The 23,788-nt window shown below is 40.7% G+C and overlaps 2 protein-coding genes across 7 annotated transcripts in view; one reads left to right on the forward strand and one right to left on the reverse strand.

Annotated features, from left to right (window-relative positions):
* Window positions 1-9,316, forward strand: part of AASDH (aminoadipate-semialdehyde dehydrogenase) — a 41,502-nt gene extending 32,186 nt beyond the window's left edge. For 3 of the 4 annotated variants that reach the window (XM_081958901.1, XM_081958903.1, XM_081958902.1), the window contains 4 exons: window positions 151-314; window positions 1,958-2,083; window positions 3,069-3,200; window positions 7,742-8,579. In XM_081958901.1, the coding sequence (XP_081815027.1) occupies window positions 151-314; window positions 1,958-2,083; window positions 3,069-3,200; window positions 7,742-8,140 (821 nt within the window). In that variant the 3' untranslated portion in view covers window positions 8,141-8,579. Of the gene's footprint in view, window positions 1-150; window positions 315-1,957; window positions 2,084-3,068; window positions 3,201-7,741 lie in introns of all 4 variants that reach the window. The other variant, XM_081958904.1, reaches the window with a different exon arrangement.
* A 1,011-nt stretch (window positions 9,317-10,327) lies between these two features.
* The window catches only part of CRACD (capping protein inhibiting regulator of actin dynamics), a 171,141-nt gene continuing 157,680 nt past the window's right edge, over window positions 10,328-23,788 (reverse strand). For all 3 annotated transcript variants that reach the window (XM_081959777.1, XM_081959776.1, XM_081959775.1), the window contains 4 exons: window positions 21,773-21,963; window positions 18,529-18,697; window positions 14,728-14,884; window positions 10,328-13,294 (listed from right to left, as the gene is read on the reverse strand). In XM_081959777.1, coding sequence (XP_081815903.1) covers window positions 13,279-13,294; window positions 14,728-14,884; window positions 18,529-18,697; window positions 21,773-21,963 — 533 coding nt within the window. In that variant the 3' untranslated portion in view covers window positions 10,328-13,278. The remainder of the gene's footprint in view (window positions 13,295-14,727; window positions 14,885-18,528; window positions 18,698-21,772; window positions 21,964-23,788) is intronic.

Below are 23,788 nucleotides of genomic sequence, written 5' to 3' on the forward strand. Positions count from 1 at the left end.
CCTTTGGTATATGCCTATTTTCCCTACAAAGCCTACAGACATTTCTTGTGATAGAAGAACTGTCTGTTTTGAACTTGAAAACATTTTCACATCTCCGGTTAGAACGTTTTTCCAAATGCACCTGTTTTCTGTGGCTGTGCTTTTATGCAGGTTGTTATAACGGACTGGTATATGTTCTCCAGAATACTAATGGGGATGTCCACTGGGCATTTCCCACGGAAGATGCTGTGAAAAGTTCTCCAGCTCTGGATCCTTCCACGGGACTAGTCTTTATTGGATCTCATGACCAGCATATATATGCTTTGGATATCTATGTAAGTCAATGCGAATGTCGAGAGCTAGTTTCATCCAGTTTGGTTAAGGCAGGGGTCCACAACCCCCGGGCCAAGGCCCAGTACCAGACCACAACCCTTTGGGAACTAGGCCACACAAGCAGTGGGCGAGTATGCATGTGCAAAATTCCATTTGTCCAAAATAGCATGTGCGCCCACCATTTGCAAATGGAGCTGCGTGTGTGTGCTTGTGGAACTATCCCCCCTTCGCCCCCCCCCCCCCTTGCCACTACTGGTCCACAAAGCCAGAATGGTTGGGAATCACAGTACTGTAGGCTACTTCTGTTGATCACAGGCTGCCAGCAGTTTGGCAGTTCAAATCCCACCAGGCTCAAGGTTGATTGAGCCTTCCATCCTTCTGAGGTGGGTAAAATGAGAAGCCAAATTGTTGAGAACCCAAATTGCTGACTCTGTAAACTGCTTAGAGTGGGCTGTAAAAGCACTGTGAAGTGGTATATAAATCTTTAAGTGCTATTGCTGTTAAGAGCACCGAGCTAGAAATTAAGAGACTATATAAATTCTAGGCCTTTCTTAGGCCTGAATCCATCTCAGTTTATTTCAGGCCTATCATCCCTCTGTCTCAGTCCTAAGAAAAAGATCTTTGAAAATGTTACTGAGAAAACTGTGTGTACACCTGTCCAGGTAATCATCAGAAATGAAGACTGACTCAAAGGAATAACAACAACAACAACAACAACAACAACAAACTAGGATTGTTGTTATTAATGGGAATGTTTTCCAACCTAGTATTCATTTCCTATCAAATCAAGCCATATGGATTTTGTAGAATCCTGGCGGTGACGTCAGGAGTTTCCCCTGTGTCTGCCGGCAACAGCCAAGCCGCGTCTGATTGGTTAAGACGCGGCTTGGCTAAACGCGGGCAATCCCTGCCTTTTGATTGCCCCCCCTGCTTGACAGCTCCATATAAATAGCTGTCAAGCAGGGACAGCTCCCGCTTCTCTCCTGTATGTTGTCTATAGCAAGTTGTTCAATAAAGCCTTTTGAATTCGCCTCACGGCGTCTGTCTGCTTTTCCGCCTAATCTACACTGGCGACGAGGATGGGATGAATGAATGCCACATCAGGGCACTAAGAACTGCACCCTTAGATGTTGATGTTTAAAATCTAATTCCAGTTCCAGAATATATTGTCAACAGGAACTCTAGCTACTGGCCTTGCTTTGGTTTTTATTGATCGATGAAAAATATTTCGGTTCCACTTCTTATTTTAAATGTCCCAAAATACAGTACTGACCACCCTAGCCGTTTAATTATTTAACCGCACCATTATTATTTTTTTGCTTCTGCTCAGAGAAATAAAACCCACAAGAGATCGTACACGTTTGCAGCCTGTGGTTCTTAATTCATTATTTCCTCCCTTGCCTTCAGCAAGCAAGAGCTTGGTGCTTGTCATGCTACTTTTATTATGCTTGCATGCTATGCTGCAGCTTTATTTTTAACACATTATTTAAGATACATCCTTCTTCTGTATTTTGGCCGGCTCAGGAGTTCTACAAGCCATAAAAGGGCCATTGTTCCCCACCCCTGCTCTACAATGAGGCCCTCTATGTTAACCTTAAATTAAGATATGTCACATTGTGAAGTGTATATTTTGTTACTCTGGCAGAAGAAGGAATGTGTTTGGAGGTTACACTGTCAATCTGGAGGTATATTTTCTTCTCCTCATCTACACCTGTTTCCACATCACCTGTACGTTGGTACTCTGGGAGGACAACTACTTGCTGTTAATCCTGTACGTAACTTCCTAGTTTTGCATGCATGAAGTTCTAGATTCACTATATGCTTTGAAAACTCTGAATAAAGGGGCTGCAGAGAAGATGACTTTCGATAATAACATTACAGTTACTGAACATATACCTTGTTCTTTTCGGATGCAAGGATTTCAAGCTACATTAGCATATATTAATTCAAAGTAATTATAGAAAGGACACATGTTAAGGGATCAGAAGCTAATTGTTTTATTTATCAGCTCCTTGTAATTTAATTCTTTTGGAATTGTAACCACCTATGTAAAATGGTATCGTATTTACAGAGATGTGTACACAAGTAAACATTAGTGAATGATTTTGCATAGGTATTACTGCAGTAGTGAATAAGCACTCTTCATTATTTAATATGATTTCATGTTGTCTTACTTCAACAATAGATGTTTTTTTCTTTAAAACATTTGAAATATAGGAAAGCAGAAATGGTAGCTGCTCCTTTGTTATCTGATTAAATTAGGTAACTATAACAAACTGTCTCTTCCTGTGTAAGAAGGCATAGAGAATGACCTTGAAGGACAGGAAAAAGAGCTGTTACCAAGGCAATGGTTAGATAAACAGGGCTTGAGCCCAGAGTAGCAAAGTAATTAGAGAAAACAGCCCCTTCCCTAGCTCACATGAAGATGACATAAGGAAGGGGGAAGCACATTCAGACTTGCAAGGTTCTGTAACTGCAGCTCTTACAATAAACGTAATTCTGTCCTATATGGCATCGGTTTCTACTATGATCTACCTTGTAAGTCCCTTCGGGGAGAGGGGGCGGTCTAGAAATCAAATAAAATTGAAATTGAATATAGGCGTTTCTGAGAATCTGAACTTGTAGGAAAATGCTTTCCACTGTTGCCTTTTAGTTAATTTCTTTGTTTCCAGTCTTTGTTTGAATGACTTAATTTCTCATTAGTTTAACATTTGGAGCATCTTAAAGCAACTGGTGTTGATTATTTGCTTTTGCAGGTTATGGGGGAAACCATTTGGAAAACCATTTGTGGGAAACCTATCTTCTCCTCACCACATTGCGACAAAGATTATGTATACGTTGGCTGCGTGGATGGAAATTTATACTGCTTTAGTCACTTCGGAGATAAGGTTAACATTATCGTACTATTTAATAGTTGAAACCTCTAAAATAACTAGATCAACGCGGGTTGTTTTTACTATTAACTTTAGATTTGGTTTTTGTGTTGCCCATAGAAGCTTTTAAAAAAAATATCTGCCATTTTGCTTCTCACAGTAGTTTATTAAATGCCTGTGAGGAGACCCAAAATAGCACAAGAAGCCACAGTATTCTTCCAAACTGCTCTTCCCAAATGCAGCATACATCACAATATATATCAGGGGTGTCCAAACTTGGCAACTTTAAGACTTGTGGACTTCAACTCCCAGAATTCCCCAGCCAGCCATGCTGGCTGGGGAATTCTGGGAGTTGAAGTCCACAAGTCTTAAAGTTCCCAAGTTTGGACACCCCTGATATATAAGAATCATAGGCTAGTAACCAGAACTGGGCTCTCATACAACATGCACCTTGTACTAATCATAGAGGGGGGCAATTCAGGATGGGTGTGAAACTCACTTGAGAAAAGAATAGAGTGAGAATCCTGCTCTTGATTTGCGGTTCCAGAATACCGAAAAGCGCAAGACATTATCAATGCAAGCAAAATGATGCTTTTCTGTCTTATTTTTCTAATCCTTTGACATCTGATATAAAAACTCTTGGTGCGAGAAGGGAAAATTGGATCCATTGTTGATAGCTTCTTCATCAAACAATACTGAATGTTGTGACTGGGTGGGTTCTGAGATTGTGAGGAATTGACACATAAGTCATTGTTGCTGCTGTCACACTTTCCTGTTAAGCAATCTGATGCAAAGAACCAACTGATTAATGCTTGTATCATTTTTGGTCTCTCTTGATTATACTTCATTTAGCTCCTTCCATCTCCATTCCTTTTTTCCTCTTCTCTTCATTTCTTCTCACAGCGTCTTCTGCTCTGTTGATTTGCCTTAAAGGCATTTTTGAATTGCTCTTTCAAAATTCTTCTTTCTTGCTCATTTGTTCTCCCTCCCAATCGTTTGTTATCGTTCGCTTCTGGGTTTTTTTTCAACCATGTAAATAATTGCAAAGAATGCATTCTTGTGTGTCATCTTCCTGTGGGTTTAAACATTTTGCCTCTTAATAACTTTGTATGCAACGCTCCCATCCACATCTTGGATCTGTTTGGGCTCTACTGATAGGGAATGCCTACTGGTACAATAAATAATGACACCACAGTGATTGAGTGTAGAATGTCACCAGGGGTGGGCTGCAACCAGTTTAACAACTGGTTCAGTGATCGCATGTGCCTAATGCACTTGTGCGCAACATTCAAAATATAGCAATTTGAAGCTCAGCCACTTACCTTCTAAGGCTAGAACAGTGGAGGCACAGAAAACAGCTGTCCCGTGAGAATCAGATGAGCCAGAAGGAAATATAGGAGATGATAGGGTGGGTGGGGAGGGGGCCAGCTGATCATCAGAATTACCAGTTTGCCTGAACTGGTCTGAACTGGGAGCAGCCCACCACTGAAGGTCACTGAGAAAAGATCTCTTGGAATGTACCAAAACTGGACTTAGGAAGCCTTTGCTATGATTTAAAGAAACCCTTTAATTACCCATGCTGATTTCTATGACACTGGATAAGTGTACATTTCTTCCGTTCTAGTGAAATTCTGAAAAGCTAATAACCCAGTTTGTAAAGCAGTGTAATTTGGACACCCTTGTGCTGATTTCTGTGGAAGGGCTTTGTCCTTTTATAATGGCATAACTTTCCTGGAAATGTTGGGCCATTTTGGGTTTTTTGGGGTTTGTTTTTGTTTTAATGTCACAAAAACTAACAGTGTTTCTGTATTTCATGTGCTAAACATTGGGAAGGGGGAGAATCAGGAACACCCTTCAATGTGCTACACTCCACCTCTGAATTAACAGAAAGATGGTTGAGCTGTTTTCCAAGCTGAGGATCTGGCATCAGATGCATCTCTGTTAGTTATCTGGGTTGTTTTCTGTTTTAAAAAAGCTCAAATACTGACAATTTCTTGGTGTGCTTGTAAAAAAGCTGTTCTATGAAGAAACTTAATTATATTTTGGGTCATTTTTCTGCATCATTTCCAGCAATTAGTTTAATGCCTCAAGTTGACACAGTCCCTAGATCCGTGATGGCGAACGCACATCCCTCTCTGCAGGCACACGAGCTGTCACCCCAGCGCAGCTCCACCGCGCATGCATGCGCGCCTCCTACCGGCCAGCTGGTTTTGGGGTCTCTGCCGCATTTGTGCAGGGGGCATGCGTGGGGATCACATATGCATGTGTGGGTGAGATGCATGTGCTGGGCGCGTGTGCATGCACAAGGGGTGGGGCATATGGGGGACATGCGCGTATTGCTTTATTGGTGCGTGTGCGCACGACAAAAAAGTTAGCCATCACTGTCCTAGTTGAATAGGCCAGGGATTGTCATCTCAGCCTTTCCTCTGCAGAAATCTGTAGCTCTTCCAAGACCATCTAGTTTCATTGTTATCTTCTTCAATAATTTCCTATTATTTGCAAACATGGTTGCAGCCCGGATTGTTTATAATTCTAAATCATTTCTAAACCAACAGCCTATTCTGTACAGTTGCTTAACAGACCCCATCCTTTGCACACTGTAATGAAGGATGTAAGAAACATTCATTCATTTCTAGAATCGATTTCAATTTTTAAAAAACTTATTACTAATTCATAAGAGCACCCAACGTGTTGCTACCTGCTTGCTTTGTGATATGCATTCGTTCTATTTGAGCTTATTAATGTAATTTTAAATAATAATTCTGCAAAGATTTTGACCATCTTGGTTTTGTTGGAATTTTCCTTTGAAATCAACCGTGTTCACGAAGCTTGAGTTCCTGAGAGTTTCTCATTTAGCAACTGTTGAAATTGCCCTTGATGTTAGGATTAAATTCTTCCTTTGACTTGAGTTCAGTGATAGATTGTCCTACAGCGCAATGATCTATGTTGTATAAAATGCTGTTGGAGAAATATGCATTGACCAAGACTATCCTAGAGAAATGATTGTCAAAAATCATCACAAAGCCATCTTCATTTCTGGTATAACCTTGGTATTTTCTCCAGGGAACAATGGTAAAATTCTCCTACTACTAAATTACTTGTGGCTCATCAATATATTGTTGTTGTTAGTTGAGAAGTCGTGTCCAACCCATTGCAACCCCATGGACAACGTTCCTCCAGGCCTTCCTGTATCATTCTCTGGAGTCCATTTAAGCTCATGCCTATTGCTTTGGTGACTCCAGCCAGCCACCTCATTCTCTGTCATCCTCTACTTCTTTTGCGCTCAATCTTTCCAAGCATTAGGCTCTTCTCCTTCCTTCTCATTAGGTGCCCAAAGTATTTGAGTTTCATCTTCAGGATCTGGCCTTCTAAAGAGCAGTCAGGATTGATCTCCTCTAGGACTGACCAATTTGATCGCCTTGCAATCCAAGGGACTCACTCGCAGGAGTCTTCTCCAGCACCATAGTCCAAAGGCTTCAATTCTTTGTTGCTCAGCCTTTCTTATGATCCAACTTTCACAGCCATACATTGCAACTAGGAAAACCATAGCCTTGACTATACACTTTTCTTGGCAGGGTGATGTCTCTGCTTTTTAGTTTGCTGTCTAGATTTGCCATAGTTTTCCTCCCCAGGAGCAAGTGTCTTTAAGCGATTTTAATAAATATCCTTTTAAAACGTTCTAGTTTGTTTGGCATGCCCAATAGGATCATGTCTGACTCTTAACTAAAACAATTTGCTAAACCAGTGGTGGGCAACCTTTTTTTTCAACTGAGCCAAATCTCGCCAAAACCACGATTGAAATTTATTTGGAGAGCCGCATTTTTAAAACCGAAAATACATAGGATGGTACACTGTTTTTAGTTTCAATAAGTTTTTATTGAGAATATTCTGCATGCAAGTATCCACATAGGTCAGGAGGATACAAATAACTAGTAGAGCTGTGCGCACGCGCCTGTTTTCCACGGCGTGGAGCAGCGGCGAGATTCTGCGCGGCGAGCGATGATTCCAGGGGCCATCTGGGAAGATGAGGAACGCGAGGGGGGACCCTGGCTCCCCACTGATGGCCCCCGGAATCATCGCTCGCCGCCCAGAATCTCGCCGCTGCTCCACGCCGTGGAAAACAGGCGCGCTCGTACAGCTCGGCAAATTACAGCCTGGGAGACTTGTCATGCCCGGGCTTTTGCAGAAGCTTCCCTCCAAAGCCCGAGAGGAGGGAGGGAAGCAGGCGCCCGGCACACAGAAGAGCCGCATTAAAATGTGCAAAGAGCCACATTTGGCTCGCGAGCCGCGGCTTGCCGACCACTGTGCTAAACTATATGTTCAGCAGGTCCTCTCAATAAGCAAAAAAGTGTACAAAAATGCAATGCATTTGCCTAACTATGATATATATTATAATTGATTGGAAGAATTAGTCCTTTTCTTAGATATTTTGTAAACATGGCTATAAAGGTGAATGTTTGTATATGCATCATAAACTCATAACAGTGTATACAATGATTCTATCACACTAACTGAATTTTCAATAACCAGTTTAATATTTTATTACTGTCCTACAGGTTTGGGCGTTTTCCAGCAGTGGACCAATCTTTTCATCACCTTGTGTTTCACCTTTTTCCGGAGATATATTCTTTGGGTCCCATGACCACTTTATTTATTGCTGCAACAGGGAAGGAAATGTATTATGGAAGTTTGAAACTACATCCAGAGTTTACGCAACTCCATTTGTTTCCCGCAGTCCTAAGTTGGACAGTAAAACATTTCTGGTGGCGACCTCCACCGATGGCAGAATATGGATCCTGAATGCTGAGACTGGTGTGGCAGAAGGTAGAGGAGAACTTCCAGGAGAGGTCTTCTCTTCTCCTATAGCCTGGGGATCGACAATTGTTGTAGGGTGTAGAAACAACTACCTTTATTGTTTAGATCTATGTTTATCTAAAGCTAATAAAATTCTGTAATGATGAGCTTTTTAGAGTTTTTAATGTTCTACTTGAGAGCTAAATGTTTGCCTTGGATACGAGGTGGTGCAGTGGTTAGAGTGCGGCTGACTGCTAGCTGCAGTTCGGCAGTTCAAATCTCACCGGCTCAAGGTTGACTCAGCTTTCCATCCTTCCGAGGTGGGTAAAATGAGGGCCCAGATTGTTAGGGCAATAGGCTGACTCTGTAAACCGCACTATGAAGCAGTATATAAGTAGAAGCGCTATTGCTTGGTGTGAACTTGGTGTGAATTGCCTGGTTCAATATGTAGGGGAGGAGAGCTAATTTTACACTTGATTTAAAGCATTTTAAAGTACCGAGTCAAGACCCCTATAAATCTGGGAGTTAGTGCTCTGTATTGAGTATTATATCCAAAATGGAATGTGATACTTCTAGAAACCAGACTGATGAATATTTATTTATTTACAAATTTAAATTAAAAAAATTAAAAAATGATAACATATTTTGGCAGAAATTATTCGGGGTTGTGACTATGGTGCAGGCTAAAGGCCAAAAATTAGGCTATGTGGAAAAGATTATCGGATGTTGCAAATATCTAAATAAATTATATTTTCAGTTCAGGAGATTTTGGTACATGATAAAACTTGCTGGGTATTAAAATTCTAAGTATAATTATGAAGGTTGGAAAGGCATTGTCAAAAGAATAGCCAGAGTTTATGACATCAATTTAACATTGTTTCAAATAAGATGGGAGATTTCTAACCAACACGGTGATTTTCTTTCATTACGGCTGCCCTTTTTATTTAGGGTGCTATAACAAGGATATTATAATATACTGTATAATTATATGATTATCATTATATAATGATAGTGTTATATAGTGTGGAAGAACAATATCCTACAAAGAATAATTGTAAGTAGGAACCTTTTGCAATATAGTTTCTAATTGAATCACTGCATGTCTTGATGTGATGTCTAAATACCGCAAAACAGGATTTCCAAAATTATGACTTACCGTATTTTTCAGAGTAGAAGACGCACCAAGGTTTTGAAGAGGCAAATTTTTTAAAAAAAGTTTTTGCACTCTGCAAACCTCACAAAAACGGCGCATTTCCCCCCCCAAAAAAGGCATGAGTAGCCTTTAGGGGGCTTGCAGAGTACTCCTAGGGGGTAGCCCCCCCAAAAAAACAAGCAAAAAATGGCCTGTTTTTCGTGAAAACAAGCCCGTTTTTGTCAAAAAGATTGCACGCATAGCCTTGAGGCTTATAGAATACTCCTGGGGGCTGGGGGGGGGCAAAATTGAGCAAAAAACGGCCTGTTTTTCACTCATTTTTTGCCCTCCCCAACCCCCAGGAGCATTATATAAGCCTCCTAAATGCTATGCATGGCCACTTTGGTGAAGGGGCGGGGTTTCGGGAGGCAAAACACAGCAATGCTGTATTCAGTGCATAAGACGCACCCAGATTTTCAGCCTCTTTTTTGAAGGGAAAAGGTGCGTCTTATACTCTAAAAAATATGGTATTTATTTACCACTTTAAACCAAAAATAAGCCTGCTATCCTACAAGTTAGTGTGATCTTGAAGCATTGATTACCCATCTCGAACTAGAGTTTTCTCTTGTCTCAAGACATTTCAGCCAAACTCTTGAGGGAAGAGCATTGCTCAGTCTTTTTTCTCCTTTTTTTGTATAGGTAGTCCTCAACCTACGACCACAATGGGGCCCAAAATTTCTGTCATAGGCGAGATATCTGTTAAGTGAATTTTGTCCCATTTTACAACCTTTCTTGCCACACTTGTTAACTGCAGTTGTTAAGTTAGTAACCTGGTTGTTAAGTGAATCTGGCTTCCCCATTGACTTTGTTTGTCAAAAGGTCGTAGAAAGTATTCACATGACTCATAAATAAGAGTCAGTTGCCAAAGGTCTGAATTTTGATCACGTGGCCATTGGGGGATGCTTTAATGGTCCTAAGTGTGAAAAATGGCCATAAGTCACTTTTTTCAGTGCCATTTAACTTCGAAAGGTCACTAAACGTATCGTTGCGAGTTGAGGGCTACCTGTATTTTTAAACAGCGCTTAATAATGCCACATATAGTTGCAGTAAAATGTGTTTCCTCCCATTACTAATTATCAATGATTTGCTGTACTAAAAGTTTATTTACGTCTTTCACATTTTTATGATTTTTCTGAAATGAATCAGTAAATAAATAAAAAAGTATTTTCTATAGAAACACAGCTATTTTATTTATATAGAACAAGTTTTCAGTGATAGACCATTTACATTAAAATTGTGACGATCAAAAACTGAAAAACTGAAAATAGAAATTCTACTAACATAACCCTTAGTCATTGTTAATTTTGCCCTGGTTGTAATATATTCTGAAAACGGTTATAGTCATATATTAATTCAGGCTCTTGTTTTAAGGTCACCAGACACATTTAACAAAAGATAATGAATAAATAAACCTACCAACTTTCAGCATATTATAGTTTAATTGGAATTAAAATGATATTAGTGTAAGAAACAATTGCACTTTAAAACATTTGAAAAATTAAAAAAGTACACAAAACGAAATCCACAATTATACATGTTTGTAATTTTATACACCACTTTAACCAAGGCTAATCATTCATAACCTCAAATAATATTTTGCCTTTATCTAAAAAAAGTTATGCCCCAATACCTGTTAGTGTATAGGATAATTCAGTCACTGCTGATATAAGTTCCATTCACGCCAATAAGGCTTGGATATGATTAACTGTCTCTGGGTAAGGACCAAGTGTATGTTACAAAAAAAATAAAAAAATAAAATTGAGACCACAATTGTGCAAAGTGGTTTGATCAGTTTTAAAGTGTTGGAAGTTATTCCAGGTTTATTTGTTTATTAAGAAAGGCTTCAACAAAGCTTAAGTAAAGTAACACTTCATTGGTATTTAGTGCAAAAGTTCAAGTTGACCTTATGTGAAATGACAAATGTTTAAAACAGGCTTCTGGAAATGTTTACAAAGGAAATATTTTTATTTAGCCCAGCTTTGATCCAATCACTGATGCAGAAATCGAGACCGTTAATACAAAACTCCTTTGCACGGAGAGCCAACAATTTGGCCTGCAGGAATGTCTCTGTACTCGCGGAAGAGCAGAGAATGTGATTTACCTGTTGTCTCGCATCACCCGTGAAGTAGAGCAAAGGGAATCAGGGATGGGATTCTACCAGTTCAGATCGCTTCGGGCGAACCTGTAGCTCCAAGATCAGGTGGGAGCGAACCGCCCACCCCTGTGCTTTACCAGCCTTTATCTTCTCACCTGAGTCGCGCAGCAGAGTGGGCTGCCCCGCTTCCGCTGTTTTCCTTCCCAAGCAGCAATCCGGAAGGTAAGTATTCTCTGAACTACGGACGCATAGTGTGCGTCCTGGTGCATGCGCAAGCGAAGCACACTCAGCGAACTGGTTGTTAAACCGGTAGGATCTTGCCCCTGAAGGGAATAGATGCTCCATTGCTGTCTAGGAGTCTTTTAATGCTGAAGGATAATTAGGGCTGTAAGTGTTGATAATAAATAGGGATTGTGATGGTGGCTGATCCTGAAAGACCAGAGTAAAATTGGGAGAACAGAGAAGCAAAGGTCCTATGGCCCTTTACTCTTGTCTGGCTTCCCTGAATTGAATACAGTTTTAATCCACTGTGAATCCTCATGCTTGAAAAGACTGCTTTAGAACTATTTACTATAAAGACTATAAGTTCTGCATTAACCATCCCTAGACTTATTTTGGGAGTTTTGTTTCCCTTATTTCTCATGCAAATGACACCCACTTTCCCCGCAAAATTACTTGTCTTGGTTTGCCTTGTCCACTTCACCAATATTCATCCCCCACCCCCACCCCCGGTCCTCTTTTTCTCCAACTCTGTTCTCCCAATCTAGAAGTCTCATTGAGTTAGAGGAAATTATTACTTTTTTGCAACAGCATGTTGACACAAGTTATATGCACATTAAAATGCTTGTAAATATATTATAGGCCACCTTCGGGTTAGGGAATTGTGTTACCCTTAGTCACAACAGAACTTTACTAAATTTGCATCCACTTCTACTATACGTTGTTTATAACATATTCCGTAGGAGCTGTGCCTGGGTTAAACATTGCATTATCTACGATAATGAAAGCAGTGAATTGTGGGTGAGCAAAAGCCTGACGTCCAGAGGAAACTCAAACTTGAACTGAAGATCCAAATTCGTGACATTTTTTTACTGTCCCTGAAGATTGTTTAGCTGCTGTAAGGGTTAATAAGAATTAACTCACTCTTACACTGGATGAAATCTTCACTCTTTTTTTGAATGGCAAAAAAAAGTTCATTTTTCATTTTTCAAACTCCCATCTTGTCTCTATATACTGAGTTACTAGGAGATCCTAACTTCATCCGTTAAATTGTATTTCTAATAGGCTTTCCTGATCTCATTTAAGATGAGTCTTGAAGAAGTCCTGAATTCACTTAAAAGATCAAAGTGACAATGACTACAAGAATAACTTTCTTTAGGACAGTTATACTCAGCTATCAAACTTAGCATCTTTGAGCTTCTCCTTAAACACAATAAACATTTTCTCCTGCACTTTTATGTCTATTCAGTAACTGCTTTTGTTCTGGTTGTCTTGGACCAAAATTGCAATTTTTACACTGATCCTTGAATTAATGTTTTCCCTGATTCCAGAGGCATAGTGTGTGGGCTGGTTTTTGTTGTTTTGAGGTGGGATTTTCGAATGAGAATGTAATTTGGTAGGCTGCACTTCTCTGTCTTAAAAGTGTTTTCATTCTAAACTGATGTTACAATGAAGAGAAATAGAAATTCTGAATTCAGATTTTGTTTCAACCATTTTTTACCCAACAATCTGATGTTTAGAACAATACAATGCTATTTTTTGCATATTTACATGTCTAACTAGAAAATATAACTGATTGATAATTTAGGAATACCAGTTTTAAAGGGCAGCAATACTTAGGGGTAAAGAGGTCACATTTTCCTTACGATTAGCTTTTCAAATCAAAGACTTTCGTAGCTCAGCTGCAAGTCTATAAAACAGCAAAGATTTAGGAGGCTTCTTTATCTTTGTTGCTGTCCAGCTGGCTGGAATTTGGCAGTCCCAATTCAGTTTCCCTCGTTAAACCAATTCCATCATCTTGAATCAGATCTAATTCCAGGACAAAAAGTAATATGTATTAACACAATATCTACGCTTTCACCGAGTGTCATTAACAGAAGCACTCGGCTCATAGTTTGCAAAGGTAATATGCAGTAGCACGGCACAGATATCGAAGAGGAAACTGCTAATGAAGCTTGGTGAACAGCAAGATGGCCCCAACATACATCTTACTGGAATGAAGGGTAAAGGGGCTAGATTTTCCACCCGATTTGTCTGCTGTCCTCCAGATGTTGAAACTCAACACATCTAAAAGATAACCAACTGAAGGAGGTTGGATGAGCCTCCTTTAGATAATAGGAATAGTATGGTGAAAAAGCCAAGATGGTGTCACTGAAGCTCCACCCATTGTTTCTGGGTGACAATTGTAGCTGCTATCTGGACATTTTTTTTAACCACACCTTGCAGGTACATCTGGGGATAAATTTTGCTTTCGGTCACTTAAAGATGTTGTATATCATTATTCCTTGCATGACATGAACAACAGATTTAAGACTGGAAATCCTTTTTTTAAACTATATTTTTTCTCCTTGTACACCATTTCCCCCCCCCCTTTTTGTTATTAGTGCTGGGCGTATGTTTTTGTTTTGTTCTGTATTCTGTTCTGCCTTTTATGATAAAGACTGAAAATCATGATACAGTTCTCTCCAAATACAATTGAGTTACTTATTCAATGTGTTCTTGTTGTACAGGGGTATGAGGATAAAATGGAGGAGAGACAAGATATCTTGAGTTTCTGCAGAGATGAGGAGATATATACATATACGTATATATATATATACATAAGTAAATAAGTTAAAACATTATTGTTGCATGAATATATTTTTGGATATGATGGAAATGCAAATGTAATAATGTAGTTTGCAGGCAGGCTGTGAATGGTTCGGAGAATCATTTAGAGCAATACAAGAAGGAAATATTTGATGTAACATAACTTGAGTGTGAATCATTAAATACATTCCAGAAGTGTGACTAATGTTCAAAACTAAAAATCTCAGGAAAAACTCTTTAGAATAAAAAAAAATATATGGTGCTTTCATTATTCCCAAATTACATTTCATTATTTCTGGAGTCGTCCTTGCCAGATCCGAGGCAAATTATTCAAAGTTATCTCGTAACTATGGCAGAAGCACATCTTTCTTATTCCTGTACCTGAGTGGCATTTGTAAAAATGTCCAAGTAAAAATAATAAGTTTTACGGGAAGCTGACATTCAACAACACCGAAGCAGTGATTCTTAAAGTGGCCTGAAACTCAAAATATACCAGTTTGATAACATTCCTCTCATGATCAACAGTTCAATGTCTCTCATCAGTCGGAGTTCGCCTGTAAATGAGTTTGGGAGCATTTGCCATGTGAGAATATGAATAAAAAAGGAAATGGCTCTCCAACCAGAGTAAAACACAAAAGCTAGGATCTATTTACTTGATGATCTGAGGACAGTCGCTCCATGCTTTCGCTTTTCTCTTGGCTAAGGCCAGCCAAGCAGGTTCGGTGGAGACGGGGTTAGCATCCGGTGTAGAGAATCTCTTGGTGACTTCTTTAGCCAAAGGCGACGACGAAAGGGAATCGGTGATCTCCACTGTGAGAGAACGAGGAAAAGGGAAACTGTTAAACTTATTTATTTAATTAATTAATTTGTTGAACATGTACTAGTTAACAGGTATGTATAAACATGGAAATGAACAAAGGAAATGAGTACAAATAAATGGGGACAGGAGGACAGGGATGGGAGGCATGTTGGTGCGCTCATGCACGCCCCCTTTAAGGACCTCTTAGGAATGGGGTGACGTCCACGGTAGACAGTTTGAGGTTGAAGCTATGAGGGTTAGAGGATGTAACAACGGAGTTAGGTAGAGTATTCCAGACGTTGCTGAAGTTGTATTTTCTGCAATCGAGTTTGGAGCGGTTTACCTTGAGTTTGTATCTATTGTTTGCCCATATATTATTGAGGATGAAGCTGAAGTAGTCATTGACAGGTAGGACATTGTAGCAGATAGTTTTGTGTACTATGCTTAGGTCGGACTGTAGGCAGCATAGTTCTAAATTGTCCAAGCCCAAAATGTCAAGCCTGGTGGCATAGGATATTCTGTTGTGAGCAGAAGAGTTAGAGGACTCTTCCCGTGAAATACCTCTGGACTCGCTCAATTGTGTTGATGTCTGATATACAGTGTGGATTCCAGGCAGATAAGCTGTATTCGAGAATTGGTCTGGCAAAAATTTTATATGCCCTAGTTTGCAGTACAGCAAAATTAGGTTAACAACTCATTGCTTTTTTCAGAATGCTGTTTCAGTGGGCTCTGGGGTTTAGATCGTTTGAGGTGGATACTCCTAGGCAGTGGTGGAATTCAAATAATTTAACAACCAGTTCTCTGCCCTAATGATTTCTTCCGACAACCAGTTCACCAAGCTGCTCAGAAAGTTAACAACTGGTTCTCCCAAAGTGGTGCGAACTGGCTGAATCCCACCGCTGCTCCTAGGTCCTTGACAGAGTGAGGGTCATCTATGAGGTCGTATCCGCCCAGCTTGTATTTGGTGTTCTGAGTTTTGTTGCCAATGTGTAAGACAGAGCATTTGTTGGTTGAGGTTTTTTGCACCACTGCAAAATCTGCAGAGCCCTCGGCATTTCGTTAGGGAAGCAAAGAAGCTGAGAACAAAGATCACAAGAGTCTTCCCGGTGGGGCGGGGGGGAGAGAACAACAGCAAAGTATTTCAGGAGAAACTCTTGTGGTTCCAGTTTTGCATCACCAAGTAGACAAAAGCGTAAGTGCTCTGCAGAATAATAAAAGTTATCTGAAGCGCAGCTCTCCTTCCCACGCTGATAAGAGATTATTAGAACTAAAAGGCAGAAGAAGCAACCTAAATTTCTGGCAAGTGGTATTTTTGCTGGGTTTTTTAAAAAAAGTATTATTGCTTTTTTGATCTTCCTTGCTTCCCTGTATGTGTGTCAGTAGTGGGATTCAAAATACCGGTTCTGTGGGTGTGGCATGGTGGGTGTGGCATGGCTTGGTGGGCGTGGCAGGAGGTTACTGCAAAATCCCCATTTCCTCCAGATCAGCTGGGACTCGGGAGGTAGAGAATAGATGGGGGCGGGGCCAGTCAGAGGTGACATTTACCGGTTCTCCGGTAAAGTCCACATATTAATTGGCAGAGAAAGAAAAATATGTTTATTGGATATCCGGCAAATTACCCTAAAAACCAAGAATGCATCAGAGATAGGCAGACTTTCAAAGCTGCAAACTCTGCCTATCTGTAACACATTCTTGGTTTTGGGATGTTGCACAAGACTGTTTCTTAAAGCAACTGGTAAGCCGAACACATAGTAAAATACTTACCTGCACTGAAATCAAATTTGTTTCTCACATGTTCTTTTTGGCATAGGATAACACAACAGATGAGAATTAGCTTGTTCCTTTATAATTTTCACCAAGGATTAATAGGAAGGAAGGAAGGTAATAGATTTTTTTTTTAATTTGCTGGCTAACATTATTAATAATGTAGTCTTCTACCTCTTGGGCAAAACAGCAGTCAATTTGCCACCAAAAGGTTGGCTTTCACTTAGACCAGCGTTTCTCAATCTTAGCAACTTTAAGACCTGAGGACTTCAACTCCCAGAATTCCCCAGCCAGCCATGCTGGCTGGGGAATTCTGGAAGTTGAAGTCCACAGGTCTTAAAGTTGCCAAGATTGAGAAACACTGATTTAGACTTTAGACTAAGAATAATTTAGACTTAGAATAACTTTATTGTCTCTTTGAATGTACACTAATTGACATACATTAAAATGATAGTTCGTGGCATACAGCTCTCAAAGGGTCACTACTTCCAATATATACTACGTATATATTCTGGGAGTTGAAGACCACAAGTCTTAAAGTTCCCAAGTTTGGACACCCCTGAGCTAAGTCAATGGGGGAGCCAGGTTCATTTAAGAACCATGTTACTAACTTAACAACTCCAATGATTCACTTAACAACTATCTCGCAAAACACACTTAACAAATACTTCACTTAGCAACAGCAATGTTGGCCTCACTTGTGGCCATAAGTTGAGGACTACCTGTATTCTGTTCGTCTGATTTAGAGAGAAGTAAATGAAATCAGTGGTGCTATTTTAGGCATAGTACTAAGTTGTATGTAGAGGATCTTAATTGGTCCGATATTGCCTCTCTCTGGATGCAATCCAAAGTATTTTTGAATTTGATATTTGGAAGATTGCCTTTCAAAAGAGAAGTCAGCCTGGATGTTTATAGAATAAGAATAGATTAGGGTGCTTAATTTATATCCTCCATAATAACTTATTTTGATGGTTATGGCTCTTTTATGCCAACGAGCTCCATCATTTAATGTTATTTTATGTTACTAGCAAAGCAACAATAAATTATATGAAGTGCATACAATTTTTCAGAGGCCTCCCTATTGTGTGCTGCCTTTCCATGAAATGAAATTAGTTCACTCCCTCTTGCTTTTATCATCCAAAGCTATTGCTTGTTTTTTAATCAACGAATCAGCTTTTAAGCCTGAATGGCAGCATTTAAGAACTATATAAACGAAGCCATAATTAGGAAACGGAATAATCTAGAGATGATTTCTTCAATAAGCTTCATGGAACAACCTATTTATTATATCGCCACATCCATTGCTTACTGTCGTAGCTTATCATCGATTAACGCCTTAACTATCTGCCACATCTGTATCCAAGGTTATAGATCAGGGGTGTCCAAACTTGGGAACTTTAAGACTTGTGGACTTCAATTCCCAGAATTCCCCAGCCAGCCATGCCAGAATTGGGTTGGATTTGGAACTTTGCTTCCATCTGAACTGGATGATTGAGAATTTCCATAGACAAAGTCAATGGGGAAATCAGATTTACTTAACAACGGTGCTGCTAATTTTAACAACTGTGGTGATTCACTTAACACAGGGGTGTCCAAACTTGGCAACTTTAAGACTTGTGGACTTCAACTCCCAGAATTCTGGGAGTTGAAGTCCACAAGTCTTAAAGTTGCCAACTTTGGACACCCCTGACTTAACAAGTGAGGCAAGAAAAGTTGCAAAATAGGGACAAGACTCTCACTTAGCAGCATAGGTTTTGGGCTCGACTGTGGTCGTAAGTCGAGGACTACCTGTACACAAGGCAAGGTGAACCAACAAGGTCTTACCGTACATACTCAACCATCTCAGAAACAGAATTGAAGCTACGTTCGTGACCCAACATGTAAACCGTACCTGTGACGGACGAAGGCAGGGTATTCGATTTTTTGAGCTGTTCTCTACGTTCAAATCTCGATGTAGCCGTCTCCATTTTTTTCTCCTCTTCTGGGCCAGTGGGCTTTTGCAGTACGTTTGACCTGCTCACATTATTGCTTTTATTATCTGCCTGGTTGTTCATGCTGGCCTAATATCAAAAGCAACAGTATAAACACGTGCTAAATATTAATATGTTTATAGTTCATACTCATATCGGTTAACTCATATGTACAAAGTAAGGACAAAGGACTGGTTAGAAAGCATTTGTAAATGCCTGCAACCTTCCAGGTGCTATAAATCACATGGCTAGAATAGAATAGAATAGAATAGAATAGAATAGAATAGAATAGAATAGAATACAGAATAGGGAACAGAACATAATAGAACAGAATACAGAATAGAGAACAGAACAGGAATAGAATAGAATAGAATAGAATAGAATAGAATAGGACAGAATACAGAATAGAGAACAGAACAGAACAAGAATCGAATCGAATAGAGAATCGAATTGAATTGATTTGAATAGAATAGAATACAGAACAGAACAGAATGCAGAATAGAAATAGGATAGAATAGAACAGAATACAGAATACAGAACAGAACAGGAATAGAATAGAATAGAATAGAGAATCGAATAGAATAGAGAATCGAATTGAATTGATTTGAATAGAATAGAATACAGAACAGAACAGAATGCAGAATAGAAATAGGATAGAATAGAACAGAATACAGAATACAGAACAGAACAGGAATAGAATAGAATAGAGAATCGAATAGAATAGAGAATCGAATTGAATCAATTCGAATAGAATAGAGAACAAAACAGAACAGAATTCAGAATAGAAATAGGAATAGACTAGAATAGAATAATTTTATTGTCATTTTGAATGTACACTAATTGGCATACATTAAAAATGAAATTTTATTGTATACAGCTCTTAAAGGGTCACCATCTCCAATTTTACACTACATAAACATGACAAGATAAATACATACATACATACATACATACATACATACATACATACATACATACATAATTATGTATATACCAACATGTATTATATGACACAGAGAAACAACACATGTTTATGGCAAGAAAATACAGAGAATGTTTATGTGCAATGTGTATGTAAGGGCATCTTGCTCTTCCAATGGAACATCTTCATCAATATATTCATTTAATGAGGCCAATGTCTGGTCTGGAGAGAATGGCCATAATCAATTGAATAAAGTATTATTAATAATAATTACGCCTTTGAAGACCACAGGGGGAAAAAACTGCATTTGGTCCCCTATGCAATTTGCTTGCTATGGTAACATTAATGGCTAGAAGCAAATTGCATCTATCTGGCAGATTCTGCATTGATTGTCAGCTTCATGAGGTTATCCCGATCACAAAATAGACAATAACACAATCTTGTGTTTGTTCCCTTCTCTCTCCCTCTTATTGTCTCAGAGAAACAAAGGGAGCCAGTCTGAGTATCTTCCTCATGCTTTCTCCTTTCCCAGGGTTCAAGGCCTGCTTGGGAGCTTTTTATTTCCCCGGCAGCTTCAGAATACCTCAGCCAAGGCCGTTTCCTGGGCTTCCCAACTAAATAGGCTTTGAAGTACAATGCAGTGGTTTTGACTTTGATTTTCTATCTTTAGTATTTATAAGGAATGTGTTTTATTTTTGTTATGTTGTTTCTTTGCTTTTTGTTATATTGTGGAAGCTCTTTCCATTTGCGTTGTCAGCTGCAATGAGCCTAGAACAGTGATGGCTAACCTTTTTGTCCTTGTGTGCCCACTCCCATAATGCAATGTGTTTGCCCCCCCATGTGCCTCGCCCCCCCTGCGCATGCATCCGTGACCTCCCCCCCCCCCGTTTCGGGCCTAGCTGGCTTCCCTGAAGCCTGGAACCAAAAACAGGACATGTGAGGGGTGCGCTGCACTCCCCCTGTGGTCCGTTTTGGGCCTAGCAACCTCCCTGAAGCTTCCTGGGACCAAAAATGGCACGGGGGGGGCATGCCGCACCTCCCCATGCTGCCCCACACCCCCATGCATGCACACGTGACCCCCCCTGCCCCGCACTCATGCACACGCATCTCCAATATGCAACCCGCGCCCTGCACATGTGCAGCAGAGACCCGAGAATCTGGTGGCTGGGGGGGGAGATCCGTGCGCATGTGCGGTGAAGCTGAGCTCGTGTGACGGATCGTGTGCCCACAGAGAGGGCACTGCGTGTCACCTGTGGTATGCGTGCTATAGGTTTGCCATCACGGGCCTAGAGGTTTTGGCAGGAGGCGCATTTGATAAAACAATTTTTAAAGAGGTAAATGTGAGATAAAGAGGGTTGCCTCCATCTCTCTAAGCCAGGGATTTGCAACCTTAAACACTCAAAGAGCCATTTGGACCCGTTTCCCACAGAAAAGAAAACACATCAAGCCACAAAACCTGGGTGGGTGTGGCCAACTCAACGTCTCCCATGACGTTTTAAAGCCGCAGCTGGGTGCTTCGGGCCCATCCCCCTTTTCTTCGTCCCGTCCTAGATCCCATTCTCACCCCGCCAGCCCTCGTGTTAGCGAGGCAGGTGTTGGTAGTGGCTGGGTTGGGACAGTGTCTTGGGGTGGAGAGCATCTCCCCAAGTGACTGAGGCACACCTGGCAACTAACAAGGGCTGGAAAAAGCTGCAGCAAGACTGAGGCGCCAGAGATTCAGCTCCAGTCGCTTCTCTATCCCCTGCCATCAGCCTTACCTTCTCAAGCCAGGTGAGAGTAACTGGGAGAAGAGGGCGAGAGGTGGGGCCAGCCAGTGGTCGGAACACCCAACAGAGAGCCACAGCAGAGGGCCCAAAGAGCCGCATGTGGCTCCGGAGCCACATATTGCTGCCCCCTGTTTTAAGCCATCATCCTCTCAAAGTAGTAATGTTGGCTTTTTCTGTTTCTAGATTCAGAGCTTTACTTGAGTTTAATCATTTATTACCAGGGTGGGCAAATATGGTCATTTTATTGACCTGTGGACTTCAACTCCCAGAATTCCTGAGCCAGCATAGCTGGCTAAGGAATTCTTTGGAATTGAAGTCTGCAAGTCATAAAATGACCATATTTGCCTATCTCTGATGTACTATAATGAAAAGTTATAATCCTGACCACTTTTATTGCCCCTGCTAGCAGAAGATACCAGGTGCCCCAAACAATATACTCTTCCCCTTCCTTATTTTTTTCTCTGTTGAGATGCTTACATTTTCTTTAGCCAATTTCTCGGCCTGCTTGGCTTCTCTGGCTTGCCTCCTTTCCTCGCGGGTTGCTTGCTGCTCCCGAAAGCCCTTCTGTTTTTGCAACGCCAAAGTGATCCAGAGAGGCTGTGCCGTTTCCCCTTTCTCCATCACTTTTGAACCATCGATGGAATGCCTGCTCTGAAGAACTGGCCGATCTGGAAGAGGGAAGAAGGCGCAAGAAAAGTCCATGCTTATGATGTTGGTGCTGATGGAAATGGAAGCAGTCCAAAAGAGGACATCCAAGAGACCTTGTATCTGTGGTGTCCAACCTCCTGCTTGAAACTTTTCCTAGCTACTGCTACAAATTCATCTCAAATAAGCCACTACATGTTTATATTTTCAGACATTTTTGATGGTTATCTGGCCTTGGATGTCCTATGTGCCTAATTTATTTCATTCTGCCTCTGTACAAACAATATGTTTTTATATTTTTAAAGTGTGCCCATTTCTCAGGGTGAGAAAAGTGGCACACAGAGCCATCTCTCCAGGCACTCCAGCTGTCGCCCGTTGCTCTTCCGAGTTCCGGAGCACTGGCCAGCTGGTCTTCATGTGTGCGGGAGTGCTGGAAACTGGAAGATCATCTCCCTGGTGGGCGCACGCATGCCGGGCAACTGTTCTTCCAGTTTCTGGCATGCGCACAGGCATTTCCATATCGGCACTCAGTGCCGAAAAGGTTCGCCAACACTGACAATCAGGGGTGTCAAACTCAATTTCATTGAGGGCCGCATCAGGGATGTTCTTGACCTCGGGGGCCAAGTGGGTATGGCTGGGGTGAGCGTGGCCAGCTCGGTGTCCTGCAGCCCTCTGCCAGCAAAAACAGGGCCCGGGAGGGCTGCACGTGTTTTTGCTGGCCAAGGACTGCAGGAGATGGTCGCAGCCGAAAACAGACCTGAAAACAGAGCGTGAGCTTCGTTTTTGCTGGCAGAGGCACTGCAGGCCAGTCCTTCGCTGTTTTCAGGGCAGCCCTGAAGCCAGATCCTTGAGTTTGACACCCCTAGTTTAGACAATTTCCAAATGGTCTGTTTTCAAAGTCTGCATAGGCTTACCATCGTTCTAGCACGTTGTTCTCAATCTATAAAACAAATCAGCTAGACACATTTGCTCCCATAGCACTCCTTGTGTGTTTCATCAAACATTTCCTTTCCTGCTAAGTTCTAAAATTCATTATCTTTCTCTCAGGCCATGAAATGATGCATTTTTCTTCTTTAAAAAGGCAGAAAAGAGAGAATCTCTTATAGCACAGCGTTTCTTCCCCAAATGCAAATATTTGTTAGTTGGAGCACCAATAGAGCACTTTAAAATCCCATATTTTTGGTGAAAGCTTAATACACCCCTGGAAAACATCTGGAAAACAATTCCGTGTTGCCAACTTTCTCAAAGCTTTATTATTAACAAGCTTTGCATCCCTCAATTCCAATGTTGGCTGCCCTAAAAATGTCAGAACTAGTTTTAACTGTAAGCAATCTGTGAGTACCAACACTTCTATCTATTTCTAGAAAGTGTGGGTGTTTAATTTGGGATACATTTAATACGCTATTCTGGGTTATCTGAGCAAATTTTTAAGCTTGTAGGTGGCACATAGAAGATGGAATATAGACTTCTAATTGCAGAATATCTGCAGAAAAATCTTACACGCTGATGCAGGAAGAAGCAATACAATGTCTGTAATATCAGAACAGTTCCACTAGCAAGGACTTTTTCAGAGGAACAAGTTGTTGTATATAAACAAAGGGATAAAGACAGATAAGTTAAGGGGAAAGATTTGCCATGTGTAGCAGTTCTGCATATGTACTGTTGAAAGAAATGTCCTTCTGGGTTCAGCTCCAAGTGGGGAGAAAGACACTGGAAACATGGTGGCTGCTTGGAAAGATGGTTTTGATGGTGGACAGGTTCCCATGCCTTGAAGATGTTGGGTGAAGAAGAAGAAAAGAGAAGAGATGCTGAGAGTGCCTGAATTTTATGCCCTCTCTGGGCTTTTGA

Source organism: Natrix helvetica (assembly GCF_964273705.1).
Source record: "Natrix helvetica genome assembly, chromosome: 7".
NCBI lineage: Eukaryota > Metazoa > Chordata > Lepidosauria > Squamata > Natricidae > Natrix > Natrix helvetica.